We start from the raw sequence: 19,203 nt of genomic DNA on the forward strand, positions 1-19,203 counted from the left end.
GCTGCGGGCACCTGCTCCGCAGTGGCCAGATGAGCTGTGCTCCTTGCTGGGTGGTCAGAGGCCTATCCCCTCAGCTTGCCCCATCGGCAGTGGAGCTGCACGGAATAGAAGCTCCTTCTGCGACCGAGGGTCTGTATTTCCGTCGGGTGCGATGGGTCCTCATGAGGTGTGGCGGCAGAGGCGGAAGGCGTTCTATTGGCTCACTTGACCTCTCTCAGATGGCTGCTGTTATGGGGGACAGGGACAGGAGAGGCGATCGCTTTACTGTCCGGGAGCCGCGTCCAGCCGGGACAGTCATTAGAAGGGAGAAAAGAGGCCTGAAGGCGAGAGTGGCAGGAAATGCGAGTGAAGGAGTTTGGGGACCTGTCTGTGCCTCTGGGTTGGGTTGTAGTTGCTTCTCTGTGTCCGGCGAGTCCTTGCAAGCCTGGAACATGGGGCTCTGCCCGTGGCCCGGGCTGCTCGGCTGGGCTCCGGGTGCCATGGCCAGAGTGTTGTGCTCGGACAGGCCGTGGGGAGCCACCGGGGAGTCGGGGGCCCACGGGGCAGGGGCACGAGGGGCTTCGCTGTGCTGCTTCAACCCGTGGCCCTTGACGCCGGCCTCCTCAGAGGAGGGGTTTGGCTGCTCAAGGAATCCCAGGGGCTCAAGGTTATTAATGATGCTTTTTCTACGGAGCTAAATGCTTTCCCCCTCTTTTTTCCTTTTTTTTTTTTTTTTTACTGTGCATTCTATTCTTTTGTTCTGTCTCGTCGCTATCTGGAAGGTTCCCTCTGAGTGGCTGGCCGCAGGGCATGTTAACGTGTAGTGTCAGTATTCGGACGACCTGCCCCCAAGCCTTCTCTCCTTCAGCAGGTGCGGCAGGAGCCCGGGAGCCACGCTGAACTCGGCCAGTGTTTCCCGGGAGCACCTCCCGGCAGGACCCCAGGCCCTTCCTCCTGGTAGCTCGTCAGTTGGCTGACCGAGCTGAGCCGGGCGCCCGCCGCTCTCCCCCGCAGGCTCGTGCTGCAGCTTTTGCAGAGAGCTGCCCCCACCCCTGTGCAGTTCCCTCCTGCCTCTGCCTCCCATGCTGCTGGTTCGTCGGTCACCTCCACCTGCTGGACCGCGGAGGAGGGCGCCCCCCCCCGGCCCCCGGAGATGGGGGACCCGGCCATCCACAGTTGCTCGCTCCGCCGCGTGGCTGCCCAGTGTGGGTGTCTGGCTGGCCTCTTGCCTTTCCAAATCGTGCTTCTGGTCCTTCTGAACTGCAGTGTGCAGGTCCGCTTGGGCCACAGCTGCCTTCTCGTGCTTCTCGGCACGCTCCGCCGGTCTTCCCGGCCTGGCCCTCCTGTCTGCCGTGCTCTGGGCTCTCCTTCTAGAGGCCATGCGGCCGCACCGGGGCCCAGCCATCCTGGGACCCTGGCTTCTCTTCGCTCTACGCCTCGAGCCCGCTTCGCTCCAAGCACTCAGCCCCCAGCCCCTCATGGAGGACAAGCCTTCGATTCTTTGGGAAAAGTGGCCTCCGGCCCTCCCTTGCTCCTCCGCCAGAAGGCGCTCCCACAGCCTCCGGCCAGGCTCCTGAAGGCTGACTTCTCTTGCCGGTCAGAAATCCAGCCTGCCTCCTTGCTCACTGATAACGTCTGTCTCTTCTTTATCACTAGGTGATGGTAATGCCCGAAGGAGCAGAAACGGTGTCCAGGCCCAGCCCCGACTACCCCATGTTACCCACAATTCCACTCTCTGCCTTCTCTGACCCCAAGAAGACCAAACCGTCCCACGGCTCCAAGGTTAGTGAGGCGGAAGGCCCAGTCACGTGGGAGCGCTGGGGCCCAATGGTGGGTCCTGGGCTCAGGGCGCCCCCTCTGCAGAGCTGGACCTTCCGTTCCCAGACTCGCTCCCTTGGCATCTTCCTCTTGGAGCGCTCGGCTCCACTGGACAGCTCCCTGCCGTCGCAGAGGGTCAGCGCCTGCGGGAGCGCGGATAGCTGCGGGACTGCAGGCTCTTCGCGCTCTTCCTCTTAAAGCCAGAGAGCCCGCCCCGTCCTCGCTGCTCCCACTGTGTCCGTGGGCCTTAGGACCCCTCAGACAGGACCCCGAGAGTCTCATGGGGTTGGGGGCCACAGACAGAGCGCTTGCGCGACAGCCACGGCCATCCATCTCCCAGCCCTCCTGAGCGTGGCCAGAATGCCCCATCTGCTGGGGCTGGGTGCCTCCTCCCCGGGCTGTTTCAGGCTTCGCCTCTTTCTTTGGGAGCAGCTCTCGGAGCAGACTGCTTATTTAGGGGAAGGGCCAGGTGGGACAATGTGGTGAGGAGGCTCATTTCCCCCAAGAAGAAACATTTTTGTCTCTTGTCTCCGTCCTGTTGGGCAGGCGGCACTGTGCCTCCCCGAGACCTCTCTCTGAACTGTTAAGAAGCGGTCACGGGAGCCCTTTGGATAGGGTCCTGATGTGCATACAAGCTCGTGAGTGTGCGTCCTGTTTCCCTGTAGCCGCCTACGGGGCTCTGTGTCTCGGAGGTCGAGCTCATCAGGCGCTCGGGGCACCTGCCTGTCCTCCCACCTCCGACCGCACGGGTTTGTCCACTTTGCGTCTTTGTGTTTCTCTTGCTTCACTCACTTGGGTGCTGTGGGCTTGGGGCGCCCCAGGTGGCCTGGGCGGAGCTCTTGGCCTGTCTTACAGCTCTCCTTGTCAGCAACCCGGAGGAGAGCTGCATCACCTAGGCTGGGTCTTTCTGGCACTTTCCACAAGGCCAGTGGGTTTCTGACATCCCGGATTTGTCTGACTTACGCGGTCCAGACGTGTGTGGCTGGAGTCCAGGCACAGCTGCAGCTCGGAGGTTTTCTCCCCTGATGGCCCCCCTGGGCCTGGCCTTCCCCTTTGCGCGTGGAGGGGAAAAGGAAGAAAAACTCTTGCAGGAGATCTGGTGGCTTCTCTCTCAGCCATCCACAGTTATTTGGGGCTCTGCGGAATAGGAGTAGTAGGAACTGACGTTTCTTCTGTATGTGTCACTTGCAGGCCACCCAGACACCGCGAGGGAATGCCCTCCTGGGTGGCCAGGACACCGCCGGGGCTGACAGGGCTGCATCTGCTAGGTCTGCTCGCAGCCTCTCTCGCCAGGGTCTTTGAGATCCCCAGGAGCCCCCAGGCTGGAAGTGCATGTCTGGGGGCGGGGCAGTGTTCACTGCGCACCCCCCCACCCCGTCTGTGCCCCAGGCTCTTTCTCCCCTCAGGCGCTGTGACTGAGGAGGCACCTACACGGGGTTTCCTCGGGCAGCCAAAGGCGGGATCTTCTCTGCTGATGGCTCTCCAGCCTTCTGCTCTGAGCCGGCAGTCTCACTCTCCTCGGATGGCACAGCCTTTGTGCCAGCCTCTCTGTCCAGCTGAGGACCTTCCTTTGGGCACCGGCTGTTCTCCCCCAGATTGCTTCTCTGCAGCCTGGAGCCAAAAGGTCCGATCGGCCAGGCCACATACTCTGGGCAGAGGGGGCTGGGGGGGGGGAGGCGGGGGTCCTCGTAGGACCTTGCCCACTACTGGCCTGGGGACTGCTGGAGAGTCGGGCTGTCGCAGCCCTGCGGATCGTTCCCTGACGGTTCTGTCCATAGAGGGCGCCCTGCCAGGCAGGGACTGGAGCCTCCTGGGAGCGGGGTGGGACCCTGGGAGGCTCACACTCCCATAGGGGTGGTGCCCTCTGGCGCCTGCCCGGCAGCTGCCCTGGACCGCACATGTGGGGCTTCACGGGCACCTGCACCTCAGTCTGATGGCACCACTTGGCCCACCGGACCTCTCTCTAAAGCTTGGTTCTTAGTCATTTTTGGGGTCACTAACAGCTTTGAGAATATGAGTGTGATGAGTCTTTACGCCTGGGAATATCTACATTATGCTCAAATTAGTGTGTGATTTCACAGAGCCCATGATCTGGGGGTCCATGTGCAGTCCCCCCCCACCCCCCGCCCCCGGTGAAGAGCTGCTGCTGCAAAGGCCCTGGGTGGCTGTGGAGGCGGGGTAGACCCCAGGGCTCGGGGCTGGGGAGCTGGGAGGTGGCATGATGGGAACTACATTGGAGGCATCGGCCAACGTGCCTGTTGGCTCTGCTTTGCCCCGCCTCTCGGCCCTCAGACCGGTTCGTGCAGCCCAAGCACCACATGGGCACTGCGGGAAGAGGCCGGAATGGCATGTGGAGTTTGCTTCTTGCCTCCCTCCTTGGGGGAGCAGCTTGCTGGGGCGTGGAGCCCCGTTATGCAAGCCAGCCCCAAGGGGGCTGCCCGTCAGACGGGCTGCTGGGGGCTCGTGCTGTGAGCATCCCTTCCCCCGGCCCTGGTGACGTAAGAGCTGGGGCCATAGCCCCCAGGGCGATGTTTCTCCAGGGAGGTGGCAGCAACCCATGGCCATGTGGGGCTGTCCCCGGACCTTTGGCACTGATGTGGGTTATCGATTTGCAAGAAGACGGTGACCCAAGTGGATCAGAGGTGGTCGAGCCTGCGCCTTCTGTCCCTGTCACTCTCTGCTGGGAGGGTCCCATGACGGTCTGTGGGAGCAGCAGGGCCCTTGCTGCTGGGGGTTTTCCTGCCCTCTCCTGCGTGCTCCAGGCTGTCCCCTTGGCACTTGGGGTGAACCGGTGAAATGTGGCCGCCTGCGTGGTGCAGGTCACCCTCTGGTCTGGCTCTGTTGGTTTCCTGGTGTCCTTCGTTCTGCAGAGCCTCGGGGCTCCACTGTGCACCTGGCCACCTGAGTGGGCCAGAGCCCTTAGCAGCTGACCGCAGCAGGCTCCTGTCTGTTGTACCCAGATATACAGGGTGATGGGGGGGTGTTGATAGGAAGGAAGCCTGAACAAGGTGTCCCATGGGGTCCTGCCTGCGGACTGCGCCAGCTGCTCGGGGTGGCGGGGGGTTGGTGGCAGTGACCACAGCCCCCTCTCAGTTGAGTGCTTGCTGCCTTCCGGGCCCTGCGCCATTGCCCAGTGAGGTAGGTGGTCCTGCCCTCGTTCAGAGGAAGCCTAGGTGTACAGGGTTGGAGCCCCCAGCCCAGCCTTCTCAGCAGCCCGGCTCAGGGCCCCTCTCTGCTTCCATCCCCAGAGGGAGCTCCGTGACCTGGTGGACCAACGCTAGAGTCTGGGCTCCACCCTCAACCCTCTGAATTTCCAAGGTGGACACCCAAGAGTCGTACGTGTTTTAGAGACACTGCCCAGGTGGCTTTGATTCCGAGAGGTCTAGGAGCTGTTCCACACAGGGCCTGGGAATCCAGAAGGTGCTCAGTAAATGCTGGCCATGGGGGTCAAAGAACAGCTGTGCTGGGTCTGCACTGGGGCTGGGGTGGGGGTGACCAGGCAGGAGGCGCGCAGGCTTTGTGTGGGGACAGAAGAGGGGGCGCCCGCCTGCTGGTGCCCCCCCGGCCCCTCCCCAACACCACGCGCAGCCTCCACTCGCCTGGGCCGCGGGGAAGCTGCGAGGTGCCGGAGTGGGAGCGGGTCGATGTGGCTTGCCTGTCTCATATCTGACTCACCGTGTGCTCTTCTTGAATCCCTCAGGGAATGTCAGTTCAATTCAGAGGGGAATCTTAGCCTGCAGTCGCCCGGGACCTGCTGACACTTCCTAGTAGTTTAAAGGGACAGCTCCATTTAAAACTCTCACCTGCTGCCTTACTTTTTCGCTTTATGGAAGATTTTCTCTAGCTGAGTCTGAATCAGGTGGATTATACTTTGTAGGGGTCGGGGGAGGCGGAGCAGGGCGGCCCCGAGATGCCATCTGACCGTGTCTTTCCCCCTCCTGCCCGGCATTTCAGGACGCCAGCAGGGAGAGCAGCAAGGCTTGCAAGACCCATAAGACCGCCAAGGAGCACCGGGAGCGGCCGCGCAAGGACTCCGAGGGCAAGGCCCCATCCAAGGAGCCGGAGCGCGAGCAGGCGAGGAGCGCCAAGGACGCCGCGCGGAAGCTGGGCGAAGGCCGGCCACCCAAGGAAGAGAAGGCCCCACCGGCCAAGGCCGCGTTCAAGGAGCCCAAGATGGCCCTGAAGGAGACCAAACTGGAGAGCATGTCCCCCAAGGGCGGGCCCCTGCCCCCGCCCCCCCCCAAGTCTTCCAGCAAGCGGCCAGCCGCCGCCGACTCCCCCAAGCCCAGCGCCAAAAAGCAGAAGAAGAGCAGCTCCAAGGGGTCCAGGAGCGCCCCCAGCACCTCGCCCCGCACCTCGTCTTCCTCCTTCTCGGACAAAAAGCCAGCCAAGGACAAGGGCAGCGCCAAAGGGGAGAAGGTCAAGACTGAGAGCGAGCCCAGGGAGATCAAAAAGCCCCCAGAGGTGGAGGAGTCCAACTCGGAGGACGAGGCCTCCTTCAAGACAGAGGTGAGGCGGCGCCTTCCCCTCCCTCCCCACCTTCCCCCCCTTCCCCCCACCATCGCCCTCTCTCTCCTGGGCCTGAGCCGCTTGAAGCCTGTCGGCCCAAAGGTCACACGAGGAGGCTGGGGTCTGGGGTCCCCACTTGCTCTTTGTAGCTTTGGGCAAACCTCCACACCTCGCCGAGCCTCAGTTTCCCCTCTGGTCAGGCAAGCTAGAGACCGTGCTTAGGGAAGAAGGGTTTCGGTGCTTGGTTCAGAGCCCTCTTCTGTGGACAGCTCCCTGCACGGGCCAGGGTCTTGGGGACCGATCATGGGTCACCGCGGCGCCTTCCCTGGCCACCGCAGGGTCAGTCCGTCTGGAGACTCGCTCCCCCGCTCCTGGGGCATCCCTGAGCGCTCTTCTGGTCTGGGAACTGCGGCTGGCCGCTGGGCCTCCCCACCCGGCCTCACCGCCTCCCCACCTGCCCTCCCCTCTCACCACCTGCTCTGGTGCTCGCAGTTCGCAGCTCCTGCCGCAGCAGCCTTTCTAGGCAGCGCTGGAGGTCGCTGTTAGAGACGGCAGAGTCGTGGGGCAGCAGTAGCCAGATGGCTGCCTGGGGAGCCAGACCTCCCAGGGGCCTCTGGGGGCGCCGTCCCCCCCACTGCTGTGTGGCATCTGGGGGTCAGAGGACAGGTGCTTGGCTGGAGGAGTGGCTGAGTGACCCCCAACTTGTGTCACCCGTCCCTGCCCCCACTGCCTTTTTGTGTTTCCAAATCCTCATTCACTGTGGGAGGCAGAAGCCTTGCCTCTGGTGTTGCCGCTCAGAGTTCTGCTGGGACTTGGAGAGTGGCTCCCGCGGGCAGACTGTCGGAGGCGATGGTGTGGGCTTGGGACGACAATTTGGCCCGTGGGTAACCATGCACCCCGCTGGCTTAGGGGTACACACAGAGCTGTCAGTGATGTGTGCCGTACATTCCTCCATCTGCCAGTGACCTTGGAGCCCCCCGGGACGGGGCCTGTTCTGTGGGAGCCCCCAGCAGTCCCGGGCCACAGCGGGAGCTCACTTGGCGGCTGGAGCTTCCTTGGCTGCTGGTAGCAGCTGTTCCAGCCGCCACTTCCTCCGTCTGCCCAGCACCTGCAGCTGTGGGCCGGTGCCCTTCCCTCCTCACCTCAGCTGCTTTCAGGCCAGGCCTTTCCGGGCGCAAGGCTGGCGGACCTGCATGGTGGGGGAGAGGTGGCACCCCCTCCTCTGGACGCCCCCTCTCCTGATCTGCACACGGTGACCTGCTGCTGGTGCCCAGGCCGCCTTCCCGGTGTGGTCATCATGAGCACTGGCAGGCTATGTGGGGCACTTCCTGCCCCTGGGGGTGGCTGCCCTGTGTGGGCTGGCTGGACATCCGGGGTCTGTGGCCTTGGGCACTGTGTCCCAAGGCTGGAGTTGCTCTAGGAAGCCTGGGGGTTCTCCTGGCTAAAGAAGAGCTTCCCATGTCCCGAGAGACCTCTGAATGACAAGGCTTAGCTGCTGGAGGTCCCTGCATGTATGAGATCCAAACCACCCACAGGATGCCAGACGGTGGCTCGCGGGCATTTGCCAACCCTGGGACCGCAGTGAGGTGCAGATGCCTGATGGAGGAGGCGGGCTAGCCTTCCAGACACAGGCCTCCCCAGCCCTTGACCCTGGGGGCCATGTGAGGCACCAGCACCCAAAAGTTCTGACCGTGTGAGGACCCTGAGTTGCCGTTCCCCATAGCCCTCAGAGGTGGCCGGGTAGCTCCTTGTCTGTGGCCCTGGGCCCAGCTCCCCAGCCGCTGCAGTGGCTTTTCTCTACTCTCTTTGGCCCCTGGGGTTCCTGAGCCAGTGGCCCCCATCCAGTCACGCCCTAGGTGGCCCTCCACCCTCCTTCTGGACACTCCATGTGGCCTGAGGGCCGGGACACTTGGGCAGTGCTCACAGTGAGCCCCCGTGCACTTTCTGACCTACATCTCCTTTAGGCTCTTTCCGCTGAAACCATTTCTCGGTTCCCTTCCCCTACCCTTTGGGTTGGCGTGGAAGGAAGAGGACAAGTCCTCCTGAGAAGGGCGTCTTGCTGCTTGGCAGGGACAACACCAGTGCTTGCCTATCTGACACGGGGCCCAGGCTGGTCCCTGGGGGCTCCCCACATCCAGAGTCTGCTGACCTGAGTTCCCCAACCAGGCACTGCCACACCCCTGGTCTAGTACTCAGCCCTTACCGCCCACGCCCCTGGCCCAGTCCTGTCTGAATCCTGTGTCCTCAGAGGTCAGTGGCACAGTTGACCTCGAGCTCGGTGTGCTAACACCTAGTACAGACACACATTATAGCAAAGACCAGCAAAGTCGCTTTTTCATAGATAGGTAAACTGAGGCTGAAAACCAGAGGTGCTGATGAGAAAGCTAGGGTCTGAACCCAGCACGCCTGCACCAGGGTAAGAGTTCCAGGGTCTGCGTGCCTGTGGGACTGCTCGGCTCTAGGCCTGTTGGGGTTTGGGGTTCATGCTGGTGTGTGTCGCACGTCTTCGCTGGTCTGTGTTTGATGGCTGTCTAGGCTGGGTTTCCCAGCGAGGGCTCCCCAGGGAACATCACTGGCTGGTGGGAAGGGGGATGTGGAGGGGGTACGCAGGGGTACGCCCATCACGAAGGCCTAGAGTGGCTTCCGGTGGGCTGTGCTAACCTGTAGAGAAAAAAACTTCTTTAACTCGTCAGGCGAGAAGTGTTCTGTGCCTGGGCAGCCAGCATCACTCTGTGGGTCTATGGGGTGAGGGAGGAATTGGGCCCTCCCAGGGCCCCTTCCTCGGGCTGGGGGCTGCCCTTGCTCCACGGGTCATCTCGAGGGGCTGTCCCATCCTGCAGCAGGCCACGGGCTCTCATGCGGCGCCGGCTGGGACTGAACAGGCACTGCGGGCTGCCTATGCCTGTCTCCCGGCCCCCTCCTCCCTCCTTGTGACGGTGTGTGTGTTGTGGGGGGGGCCTGGTCCCTGGTGCTGAAGCTGTCTCCCTTCAGAGGGTCCCCAGAGGCTAGAGAGGGCTGGACAGGCCTGCTGGGGCCCCTGCACTCTGGGGGCGCTCCGGGCCGAGGCCAACCTCCTGAGCTGCAGGCTCTGCTCTTCTGCCCTTTGGAACCCGTGCCCCTGGCCCACGGCCTCCTGGGCTGTCCCTTTGGAGTAGCTTTGCATGTGTTCCCCACGGCAGGTGCAACTCGCAAGTATCTTAACCCCCGCATCAATCCTAAGGTCTGGTGTCCTGCTTTGGCGTTTACTGCCCCCTGGTGGCTGGGCTTGGGGCGGCTGGCCCCGGGAAGAGGAAGGAGGAGGGGCTGTGACCTGCTGTAGCATGATGGGTCCAGCTCCCGTCCACCGTGGCCTCACCCGCCTGTCACGTGCACACAGCCTCATCGTGCTCTCAGGCACACGGTGGGTGGTAGCACGTGGCGGGAAGACCGCTTTGGGTCATCCCTCAGCCTCGGGATGGGCTGTGAGGAAACAAGGGGGAGAAAGAGAAGATGGGTTTTGTACCCACCTTTGCCTTCAGCTGATCCCCACAGGACCACTGCCCACACCAGCCAGCGCATGCCGCCACCAGAGGAGGGCAGGGCCCACAAAGAGATGAGCTGCCACAAACGCACTGTTGTTCCCGTTCCCCCCACCCCCCAACCACCAACCCTTGCACAGCATTAAGAGCTTAACTAGTCCCCTGTCTTCCTGCCCCGGGGGATGGACGGACTGGACGTGTGGTCTGCAGCTTGTCCTGGAACTGCTAGGAATTTCAAGTCCCTTCATTGCATTTTGAATGCAAACTGGTGTCTTGGGACGAAGGGGGACCCAGAGTTTGTGTGAGCCTTGGGCCAAGGGTGCTGGGCTCTGACGCCTTGGTGACCCTTTGCCTCAGGGTCTGGGTGGAGACTGGCCAGGCGCTCCTGCATCCAGAGGGCATGTACTGCCACTCCTTCCCTCTGGACTGAAAGATTTTCTTGTTTTCTCTCCCTCTGCCCTGCCCATCCCCACTGCCCCGGGCTGAAGTCTGCACAGTCGAGCCCCTCCAATTCCAGCTCCAGCTCCGACTCGAGCTCGGACTCGGACTTCGAGCCTTCCCAGAACCACAGTCAAGGTGCGTGGTGCGGAGGGCGGGCGGGGGACGGGTCTCAGTACCCGCGGAGTATTCTTGTGCATGGGCAGCCCCTGGCCGCCTGGAGCCAGTGAGGCTCGGGGGACTGGGCTCCAGAGGACGTCACGACTGTCTTCTCCGCACCGTTGACGTGCATGGGGGCTCGCTCCCCGCCTGAGCGTCCGCGCGCCCCGAGTCTGAAGGCCAGAATCGTTCGTGGGCATGCACATGGGGTGGGTGATAGGGAAGGCCCCGAGTGACAGGAAGAGTGGGGGAGCCTGGCCCTGGACATTCCCAGACCAGGCCCCCAGATGCGTGTCCGTAGGTTTGTGGAGGCTCAGGGCGACCGGATTAAAGAGCGACACAGAAGCAGCCCCCCCGCCCCGACCGGCGGCCAGGCGTGAGAAGTGGGGCTCTTCCCGGCTCTTCCGTCCTTGGTGTTTGTCCCCAAGGGGGGCCTCAGCTTTGCCTGCCTGTGGCCTTGGGCCTCTGGAGAGGGGCCCCTTTCTCGTTTGGCCCCCCCCCCCAGCAGACACCCCTCCTTGCCAGTACCCCTGCCCCCAGCAGATAGAGGCTTCGTTTCCTCTGCCTACCCCCCACCCCGTCCTCACCTCACCCCTCCCCCACCCCGTTCCCCTCCGGCCCCCACACCCATCCCCACGGCCACCTCCGCATCGCTCTCGGGGCAGGGCTGGAAACAGGCTCAGATCCTGGCAGTCTGCATTTCTGTCTTTTCCCTGCGTCCCTTTTGGGAAGGCTGGAGGGGGAGAAGCCCGAAGTCCCACTTGGCTGCCCTCAGAGCAGGGAGGGCCTTCCTCGGGTGCAGAGTGGGCCTGGGGGCCCCTGGCCTGCGGGGTGCTGATGTGAGAAGGCAACGCGGGGCTCACCCTCAAACCGGAAGCATAACTTCTGGTGGATGGGGCCAAGATTTTCCTGCCCCCACAGTCTTGAATCTTTTTTCAAGGGTAGGGGAGAGCTGGGGACTGGAGCATGTGCAGGGGGTTGGGGGGGTTGGGGGTGGGGGGAGGGTCTGGCCTGGAATTCAGACAGCAGTCGCTGAGGGGAATGGGGGATGGGATGCTCAAAGCCCACACTCTCTCCAAGGGTTCTTATCTACGGGGAAGGGAGGGGGAACCTGCCCAAGCAGGATCATGTGACCAAGGTAATTGAGGGCTTTGTGTCCCTCTGTTGCCTTGGTAACAGGAATATAAACCAAGATGCCGTCTGTAGGGGACTGGAACTGTGAGCCTCTGGAGAGAGGAGAGGACGGTTGGCCCAGAGCAGCGGAGGGGGTTGCCGAAGGGCTGGGCAGGCCCAAATAGGGGCGCAGGCAGCCCGGGAGGGTGCTGTAGCCCCCAGGTCTGGCTGCCTCGCCCTCCCTGGCCGGGGCTGGCTTGCAGGGGCTCTAGGCAGAGGCTGTGCTCCCTGCACCCAGAGCAGAGGAGGGCTGCCCCATCGGCCTGGGAGATGGAGGGGCCCTGCAGTCCTGCTACAGGCCAGGGGCCGGAGACCTGTGAGCAGGGCCAGGGGCCGGAGGCCTGTGAGCAAGGCCAGGGGCCAGAGGCCTGTGCCCAGGGCCAGGGGCCAGAGTCCTGTGAGCAGAGCCAGGAAGGTAGGGGACAGGGGAGCCACGGGGTCCCTCAGGAAGAGGGTGGCCATGGGGGCCTTTCTTAGGGGTGGGTGGCAGACCTCACTCTGGCGGGAGGGACCTCCGAGGCAGGCTTGCATGGCTGTGTTTTGGGGTCATGGTTTCAGGAAGCTCCATGTCGCCTTTGAGTGTGCAGGGGAGCCTGTAGGATCCAGACAGAGCCCTGATCTTCCTTCTCTGCCCTCCTCTCTCTCCCTCGTCGCGCTCCCCAGGACCCCTGCGCTCCATGGTGGAGGACCTACAGTCCGAGGAGTCCGACGAGGACGACTCTTCGTCAGGCGAGGAGGCCTCTGGCAAGACGAACGCTGGGAGGGATTCCAGGTGCCCGGGCCAGCGGGGAGCAAGCTGGGTGGGCGTGAGGGCGACCCGGGGTGGCTCGACCTGCCTCTGCTGCAGTTGGGGGGCTTTGGGGAGGCAGGGCCAGGAGGGCAGCATCCGTGGAGCTCCCCCAGCCTGCCTGGGGGCTGCGTGCTTGGTTCCATGAGGCTGAGGCTCTCTAGGTGGCCGGCTGGCCGGAAGGGCAGGGGTGCTGAGGGCACGACGTGCAGGCACCACCAGAGAAGGGAGTGAGGCAGTGCCCGGCAGCCCGGGGCCAGTCCCGGTTCAGGCTACACGGTGGTTGGGGGGGAGGGGGACTTGTTCCTCTGCTTTGGGGCCAGGAGGCCACCTCCCCCTCCCCCACATGGGTGGCACAGGGTGAGGACGGACTGAAAATTCTCCTGGGACCTGCAGACACCCCAGCACAGGGAGATGCTGTGGCTTCCCACTGGCCTGGGGAAGGTGACGTCTGTCCTTTCTTCGGAGCAGGGTGAGCCAGGCTCCTCCATTGGGTACCCTCAGACCCTTGGAACGAGCCCACCTCCAGGGCGGCTGTGTGTTGTCAGCCTCCAGCCCAGAGCAGGTGTCGGCCTCGGTGCCAGGCCAGCAGATCGGCTGGACCCGGGAGTCAGCAGCCCGTGTCTCAGAGAGGCTGGGCGTTGAGTCTGCACCCCCGAGGGTCAGGAAAGCCTGGCGGGGGGCTTGAGTGGTGCTGTGCTGGTCGCGGTGGCTACCTCGCCGTCCTGAGAGCTGCGGCCGAGGGAGGCTGTAAAGGGGCTTGTGCTCTGGCAGGCAGGCTCGGGGCAGGGCAGATGGGGCTGGGCCAGGGTGGCTCGGGACCATCCCAGGCCAGGAGGAACCGATGGTGGTGTTTCCTGCCCCGCCCGGTGTGGTGCTGGCAGTGTTGCGTGCAGGGTGTCGGGGGCACTGGGAGCGGGGGGGCCCGAGCGCTCACACAGGTGGCCCCCGTTCCTGAGAGGCTCCCCGAGCCGCACAGGGACCAGATGTGCATAAGCACCTTCAGTGTCCTTTTCTAGGGTCAGACGTGGAAGGTCGGGCCTTCTGGAGTGCTGGGAAAGGGGCCACATTGGCCTCGTGGCTGCTTGGGATGAGCTGACAGAACCCCACCTTGTCCTGTCTGCCTTGTGGGGAGCTGCTGTGTGGGGGCCCACAGATGCAGGGGAACTGAAGGGTGCTTGGGGCACCGGGGCTGTGCCTGGGCCTGGCTGACGCCGTGTGCTACCCGGGCAACGAGGAGACCTGCCCGCCTGCCTTCCCTCTGGGGACCCGCAGCTGCGGGAGTTGGGGAGAGAGCAGCCTCTGGGCCCCAAAGAGAGCAGGAACCTGGGGCCCTGGGGCTGGGTGCTGCTTGTGGGAGGAGTCCACGCACCCTCCCAAGGACGGGACAGCCCTGACCCCAGGGCAGTGAGAACAGAGCCCCCCGGGCCTGAGGTTCTGGCCTCTGTGGGTCCCGCTGCTTCTCGCACTGTTCCCTGGGGAGGCCTGTGTCAGGCAGCGGGAGAACGCAGCCGGCGGACCCGAGGTGCGGTAGAGGAGCTAGGCAGCCACAGCTGTGGGGCTGCTCCTTCCCAGGACGGCCCTGGGGTGTCCTCAGGGCCCGGAGGTCCTGGACAGAGTCTTCCCAAGGGTGCTGTGTGTGCGCCTGGCCCACGGATTGGGCTCCCTCCACACCTGCGTCCTGGGCTTCCGGAGATTGGGGAATGCTAAAGGCAGCGGCCGGCACGTTTAGCGCAGAGACGGAGTGAGAGAGACGTGGCTCTAGGCTCACGCGTGTGGGGGATTCTGAACCCTGAGTCATCACGCCCTCCTCTCTGAGACAGCCTGAGCGCTCATCCCTAGGACAGGCTGCCCCGTGCCCCTGAGGGAGGCCTGCTGTCCAGAGCGCCGCAGCTCCACGTGCTCGGCCGCCAGCAGCAGAACCCAGCCCAGCAGCAGACTACCCTCGGGTTGGGTTCCGACCCAGGAGCCCTGCGCCCCCCCGCCAAGCCTCTCAGGGTGCCAGCCCGCTGCTCTTGGGGCTCTGTGCTTGGAAGCTGAGCCGCTTTCTATCGGCAGTAGCTGCCTAGAACCGAGTGAAGTTGATTTAGGGGAGCGCGGAAGCGGGAATATGGGGTGGACGCCAGGCCCACGGGGCAGCAGCCCAGGTCCCTGGAACAGTGGGTGGCGGAAGCCTGACACGGAGCCGTGTCCTGTGTTCAGGTTGAGCTTCAGTGACAGTGAGAGTGACAACAGCGCCGACTCCTGCCTGCCCAGCCGAGAGCCCCCTCCCTCCAAGAAACCACCCCCACCCAACAGCAAGGTAAGGGGGTGAGGGGCGGCCCAGGTGGCCCAGTCAGGAGGAGGAGAAGGGGGTCTCTTGGTGATCAGGTCTCTGCTTCAGCCCGCACATCCTGGATGTAGGGCCAAGGGACGGCCCGTGGCCTGCTCCTGGGCTGTGGTTCTCCAAGACTTGGAGTCTGAGGCTTGATTCCCCACCCCCGCCCCCCAGACCCCAGAGAGATATCTGCTCGCCAGGATGGGCTGGCCCTGGACGGGTGGGAGGGTCTCCTGCGGGCAGGAGGAGGGGAGGAAGGCGAGAGCTCTGAGCAGACCCGGGTTTGTCCTGCAGGCATCAGGCCGGAGGAGCCCAGAGTCCTGCAGCAAGCCCGAGAAGATCCTCAGGAGGGGCACCTATGACAAGGTGGCGGGCTGGGACTGGGCAGCTGGGGGCTGGGGACCCCAGGACCCCAGAGCTTGATGCGCTTCTCCCACCGGGTTCCCTGTCCGGCCTTCCTCTTCCCCTGGGCCCTGAGTCAAGATGGGTGGGCTCACGGGCAGGGCAGGGTGAGCTGTCGGCAGGGGCTGGGGCGGCTGCGGCTGAGCGCCCATCCGCCACTCCCCAGGCCTACACGGACGAGCTGGTGGAGCTGCACCGGAGGCTGATGGCCCTGCGGGAGCGGAACGTGCTGCAGCAGGTTCGGTGCCCCGCCCCCACCACTGGCCCTGGCCCAAGTCCTGGGGGTGGGGGGTTGCCCGAAGCGTTCCTCCCCAGGGAGCCCTCCTCCTCCCCCACTCCTCTCCCCTCTCAGAGCCTGCTGGGGGGAGGGCCACCCCAGACCCGCCCCCTGTTCCTGACGCCACCCTGCCACCATCTTCTAGATCGTCAACCTGATCGAGGAGACCGGCCACTTCAACGTCACCAATACCACCTTCGACTTCGATCTCTTCTCCCTGGACGAGACCACCGTGCGTAAGCTGCAGAGCTACCTGGAGGCCGTGGCCACATGACCCTGGGCCGGGTGCCGGGCCCTGTTCACTGGGGCCCTGGGCGGCCGCATCCGGGCCCCGCCTTCCTCCTCCTCTCTCGACTCACCCACCCGCAGCACTGCCTTAGTGACCGCCCTGTCCTCGGCCCACACGGCCAGCTGCACTTTCCTCGTCGGCTCCCGGCCCGCCCTCCCCACCACCTTAGCGGGAGCCCTGAGGCTGAGGGGGGGCCGGCCAGCGCTGCTCCCCAACATGCAGGGGCCATCCCTGCACGCCCCCCGGAAAGCAGCGGGCGTTGAAGGCAGCACCGGCCTCGCCTCAGAAGGGGAGGAAAGGTGCCGGCAGTGGGGCCCTCGCTCCGCGGAGGGGCGCGTGGCCTGGTCTCACTGCCCGGGCCTCTCCGAGCAGCCAGGGCACTGCCTCCAGCCTCCCCGAACGGTTCACCCCCCCCCCACTCCCCCCGCGCCCCAGGAGCGCAGAGGGTCGCAGTCCCCCGCGGGCTCTTACTGTGCTGGGACTCGTCTGTACAGTTCTCTCTAGTGTGCGTGTTTGTCTGCACTGTAGGTACCAGAGCGGCGGCCGGGTGTGCGTTTCCGTGGCAGCGCTGCACGTGGTGGGTGGGGGGTGAGTTCGGTGGGACTTTTAGGTTAAGACATTTCCACTGGTCTGGTCGTTGGGCCGGAGGCCGAGCTGGAGCAGCACGGGCCCCTCTCCAGGCGAGGGGACGCGTCGTCCTCCCGGGGCGCAGAGGGCCCTGCCCGGGGCCGGCGAACACTACGACGGGCCAGCAGGTCCGTGGGCACCCAGGGGCCTGGGCGCGCTTGGTGCCTGGTCAGATGGGCGGCCGCCTCCAGGAGCCGACCTGGGCTCCGCAGCTGCAGGCCCTGCCGGGGCCGCCCCTCCCCCCACGGCTCGTCCCCTCTCTCCTTCCATAGGACCCTCTTCCTTCTGCTGTTGGAGTCTTCGAACTTTGAAAAAATGAGCTTTTGCCAAATAAGACGGGATAGTTTGTGGAGTTTTTTGAGGAGTGTCAGGACTCAGAGCCAGTCCCTCGTGGCTGGGCCCAGCCAGTGGCAGGCCCTTCCGGGCACATGCGGCTCTGGCTTGGGCTCGGCCCTCCCACCCCCGCGAGCCACGCCGGTCCAGAGACCCAGCTCCTCGCATGCCTGAGACTCTCCAAGGGCCACACCGGCCCCTCGCTCCCAGCCAGTACGCCCTCGTGGCGTCATCCCCCTGGGATGGGGCTCCTTGGCGTGGGGTCCCTGTGTGCTCAGTCAGCCTCTATTCCCCCAGCCGCGACTCAAGGTTCCCCTACCCCCTCCCCCGACTTTTGCCGTGAAGGAGATGTGGGGAAAAGGACTGGGGTGGGGCCCAGAGGTGGGCTCACCCTCTCCCCCAAGCCCACCGTCAGAGGGTCTCTCCTCCCCCCCAGTTCTGAGCTCCGATGCGGGGAGTGCCAGGTTCCCCTTCCCTGTGGTTTCGTCTGTGAGGCAGACCCTAAGCACTCCTGGGGGAGCCCTGCCTCCAAGACTCCCCCAGACTTCAGCCTCCCTGGTGAAGTCCCCAGAACTCGCTGGGAAGGCCCAGGAGCTTTGCAGAGGAAACCGCCATGACTCCTCGCCGTCTGCTCTGATTCTCTCCTGACCCCACTGCCTTGAGGTATTAGGAAGAGGGCAGGCCTGTGTGGCGGGCTCCGTGCCGTCACCGTCCCCTTCCCCAGGCAGGCCGACAATACTCCAAAGTGGGGCACCTTTCTTCTCTGGAAACTCTAAGACATTGGACTGAAGGAACCGGCCTGACGTGGGCTACACGGAAGGCAGCCGCTGCCCAGCCCTCTGTGTGCGGAGGCTGCTGGGGGCCACAGCCAGGAGCCTGAGCTGGTCTTTCCCCTTCGGGAGCATCTGCTGGGAAGGGCCATAGGCCCTCCCGAGCTCCGTGTGGCAGCTTGGGCGGCACTCAGCTCTGGAGCCGGGCCGTGCCCAGGAAGCCGCTGGAGGAAGGCCAGGATTTGGCTTGCCCTCAGGAACAGCAGTGTCTGGCCCCTCCTGCTGTTTCTGGGGCTTTCAGAAGCACCAACCCACTTCTCAGTTACCTCCTCTGGCCAGAAGGCCCCAGTGCTGGCCCCATGACCACCTGATGGACGTGCCAGGCACCCAGGGCCCTGACCCTGACCGCAGCATTCCCAGCTGCTCCCCTCCCCCCCCAGCTGCCCGGCAGCTGGGCCTACAAGGGCTCTGGGGACGCTTCCATAGGAAGGGGCTGGCACTTTGTGATTGCCTCGTGTTTAGTGTTAAGCCCCCTGCCCCCAGTGCAAATCCCCGTGTTTTGCTATCTCCTGAACAAAATGTAAACCGACACCAGAAAGCAAAAGGTATCGAATACCTTTTTTACCCATAAGGGTTTTTACAAAGAATGTGTCTCACTAGGAACTAGGACACTCATCAGCCTGAGACCAACTCCTGGATAAAAGGAATAAAGGAGAATCGTGTTTGTAATAAGTTACAGGATTGTTTCTGTCCTGGATTTTAAACTTTTTGTTAAATTGTGAAATTATGGAGGAGTTTTATAGAAAAAAAAAGTGAAATAAAGTCAGATGGGAAAGCAGAGCTGTGGAGCCTCGTGCGTCCGCTTGGTTCCTCCTTGAACAGCCAGGAAGGGGAGAGGGTGGGCGTCAAGCCTGGGCAGGGGGCGTGGGGATGGGGGAGTGTGAGCACGGTTGGCCTCCTAGAGGAATACAGATGGTGCCGCTAGAAATCCAGGAGAGGGATGATGGTGGAGAATTTGGTCCTGGGTCTTGTTTTGGATGGTGTGTTCTTTCCTTGGAAGCCGGCAGCAAGGTTGGGATTGAAAACCAAGCCCGACTTCACAATATGGGAGAATGGGTGTGTAGGGGGGTGGGGGGAATGGGTCGGCATGGGGGATGGGAGAGATGGGGGGTGGGGGTGGAGGGGTGAGGGGATGGGTTGGGGTGGGAGGACGACAAAGGGCAAGATAGGTGGAAAAAGGGTGGTGAAGCTTCCTTTGCTGAGAGCTGGGTGGCCTGCCTGCTGGTTTGTCCGTGGCGGCCTTTGCTCTGGACTCCGTAGCAGCCCGAGTTCTCACAGGCCCCACATATGCAGCCCCGTCCGCCCTGCGAGACCTTCGTCCCTGAGTGCCCCGCGCGGCAGGCTGGCACCCGGCCACTCTGCCCACGGCAGCTGCGACAAGGTGGCAGGCCCCCGCGGGGTCCCATGGGATCCCGGGGAGCCTGCCTTCTCAGCCTGGCCAGAACTCTGCTTCCAACATCAGGGCTCTCCCACCCTGTCTTTCCCACCAGAGAAAGATTCTGCAAGTCCCCTGGGGCAGTTTCTGCTCTGAGCTCCTAAAGAAGGGGCAGAGAGCGAGAGAGGGTCCCCGGGGTTCCCAGGGTACGTGGAGCCCCACCACACACTGAAGGGCTGACTGCCCGGGGCCAAGAATGCAGCAGGGCGGAGAACCGTCGCATGGCCTCTTCCCGAGCCCTGGATGGCGCGGGAGCTGCCGCCGGAGTCCCCGCGGGGCGGACAGAGCGGTCCGGAGAGCCGCCGGGCCTGC

At 63.9% G+C, this 19,203-nt stretch overlaps 1 protein-coding gene across 2 annotated transcripts in view; it reads left to right on the plus strand.

Annotated features, from left to right (window-relative positions):
• The window catches only part of LOC111161748 (MLLT1, super elongation complex subunit), a 64,999-nt gene extending 46,769 nt beyond the window's left edge, over positions 1 to 18,230 (plus strand). For both annotated transcript variants that reach the window (XM_022525658.1, XM_022525659.1), the window contains 8 exons: positions 1,636 to 1,761; positions 5,752 to 6,306; positions 10,313 to 10,400; positions 12,258 to 12,366; positions 14,584 to 14,683; positions 14,993 to 15,064; positions 15,267 to 15,338; positions 15,523 to 18,230. In XM_022525658.1, coding sequence (XP_022381366.1) covers positions 1,636 to 1,761; positions 5,752 to 6,306; positions 10,313 to 10,400; positions 12,258 to 12,366; positions 14,584 to 14,683; positions 14,993 to 15,064; positions 15,267 to 15,338; positions 15,523 to 15,651 — 1,251 coding nt within the window. In that variant the 3' untranslated portion in view covers positions 15,652 to 18,230. The remainder of the gene's footprint in view (positions 1 to 1,635; positions 1,762 to 5,751; positions 6,307 to 10,312; positions 10,401 to 12,257; positions 12,367 to 14,583; positions 14,684 to 14,992; positions 15,065 to 15,266; positions 15,339 to 15,522) is intronic.
• Positions 18,231 to 19,203: the final 973 nt, after the last annotated feature.

This window comes from Enhydra lutris, unplaced genomic scaffold, assembly GCF_002288905.1.
Source record: "Enhydra lutris kenyoni isolate GAN:26980312 unplaced genomic scaffold, ASM228890v2 scaffoldscaffold86, whole genome shotgun sequence".
In the NCBI taxonomy this organism is placed as follows: domain Eukaryota; kingdom Metazoa; phylum Chordata; class Mammalia; order Carnivora; family Mustelidae; genus Enhydra; species Enhydra lutris.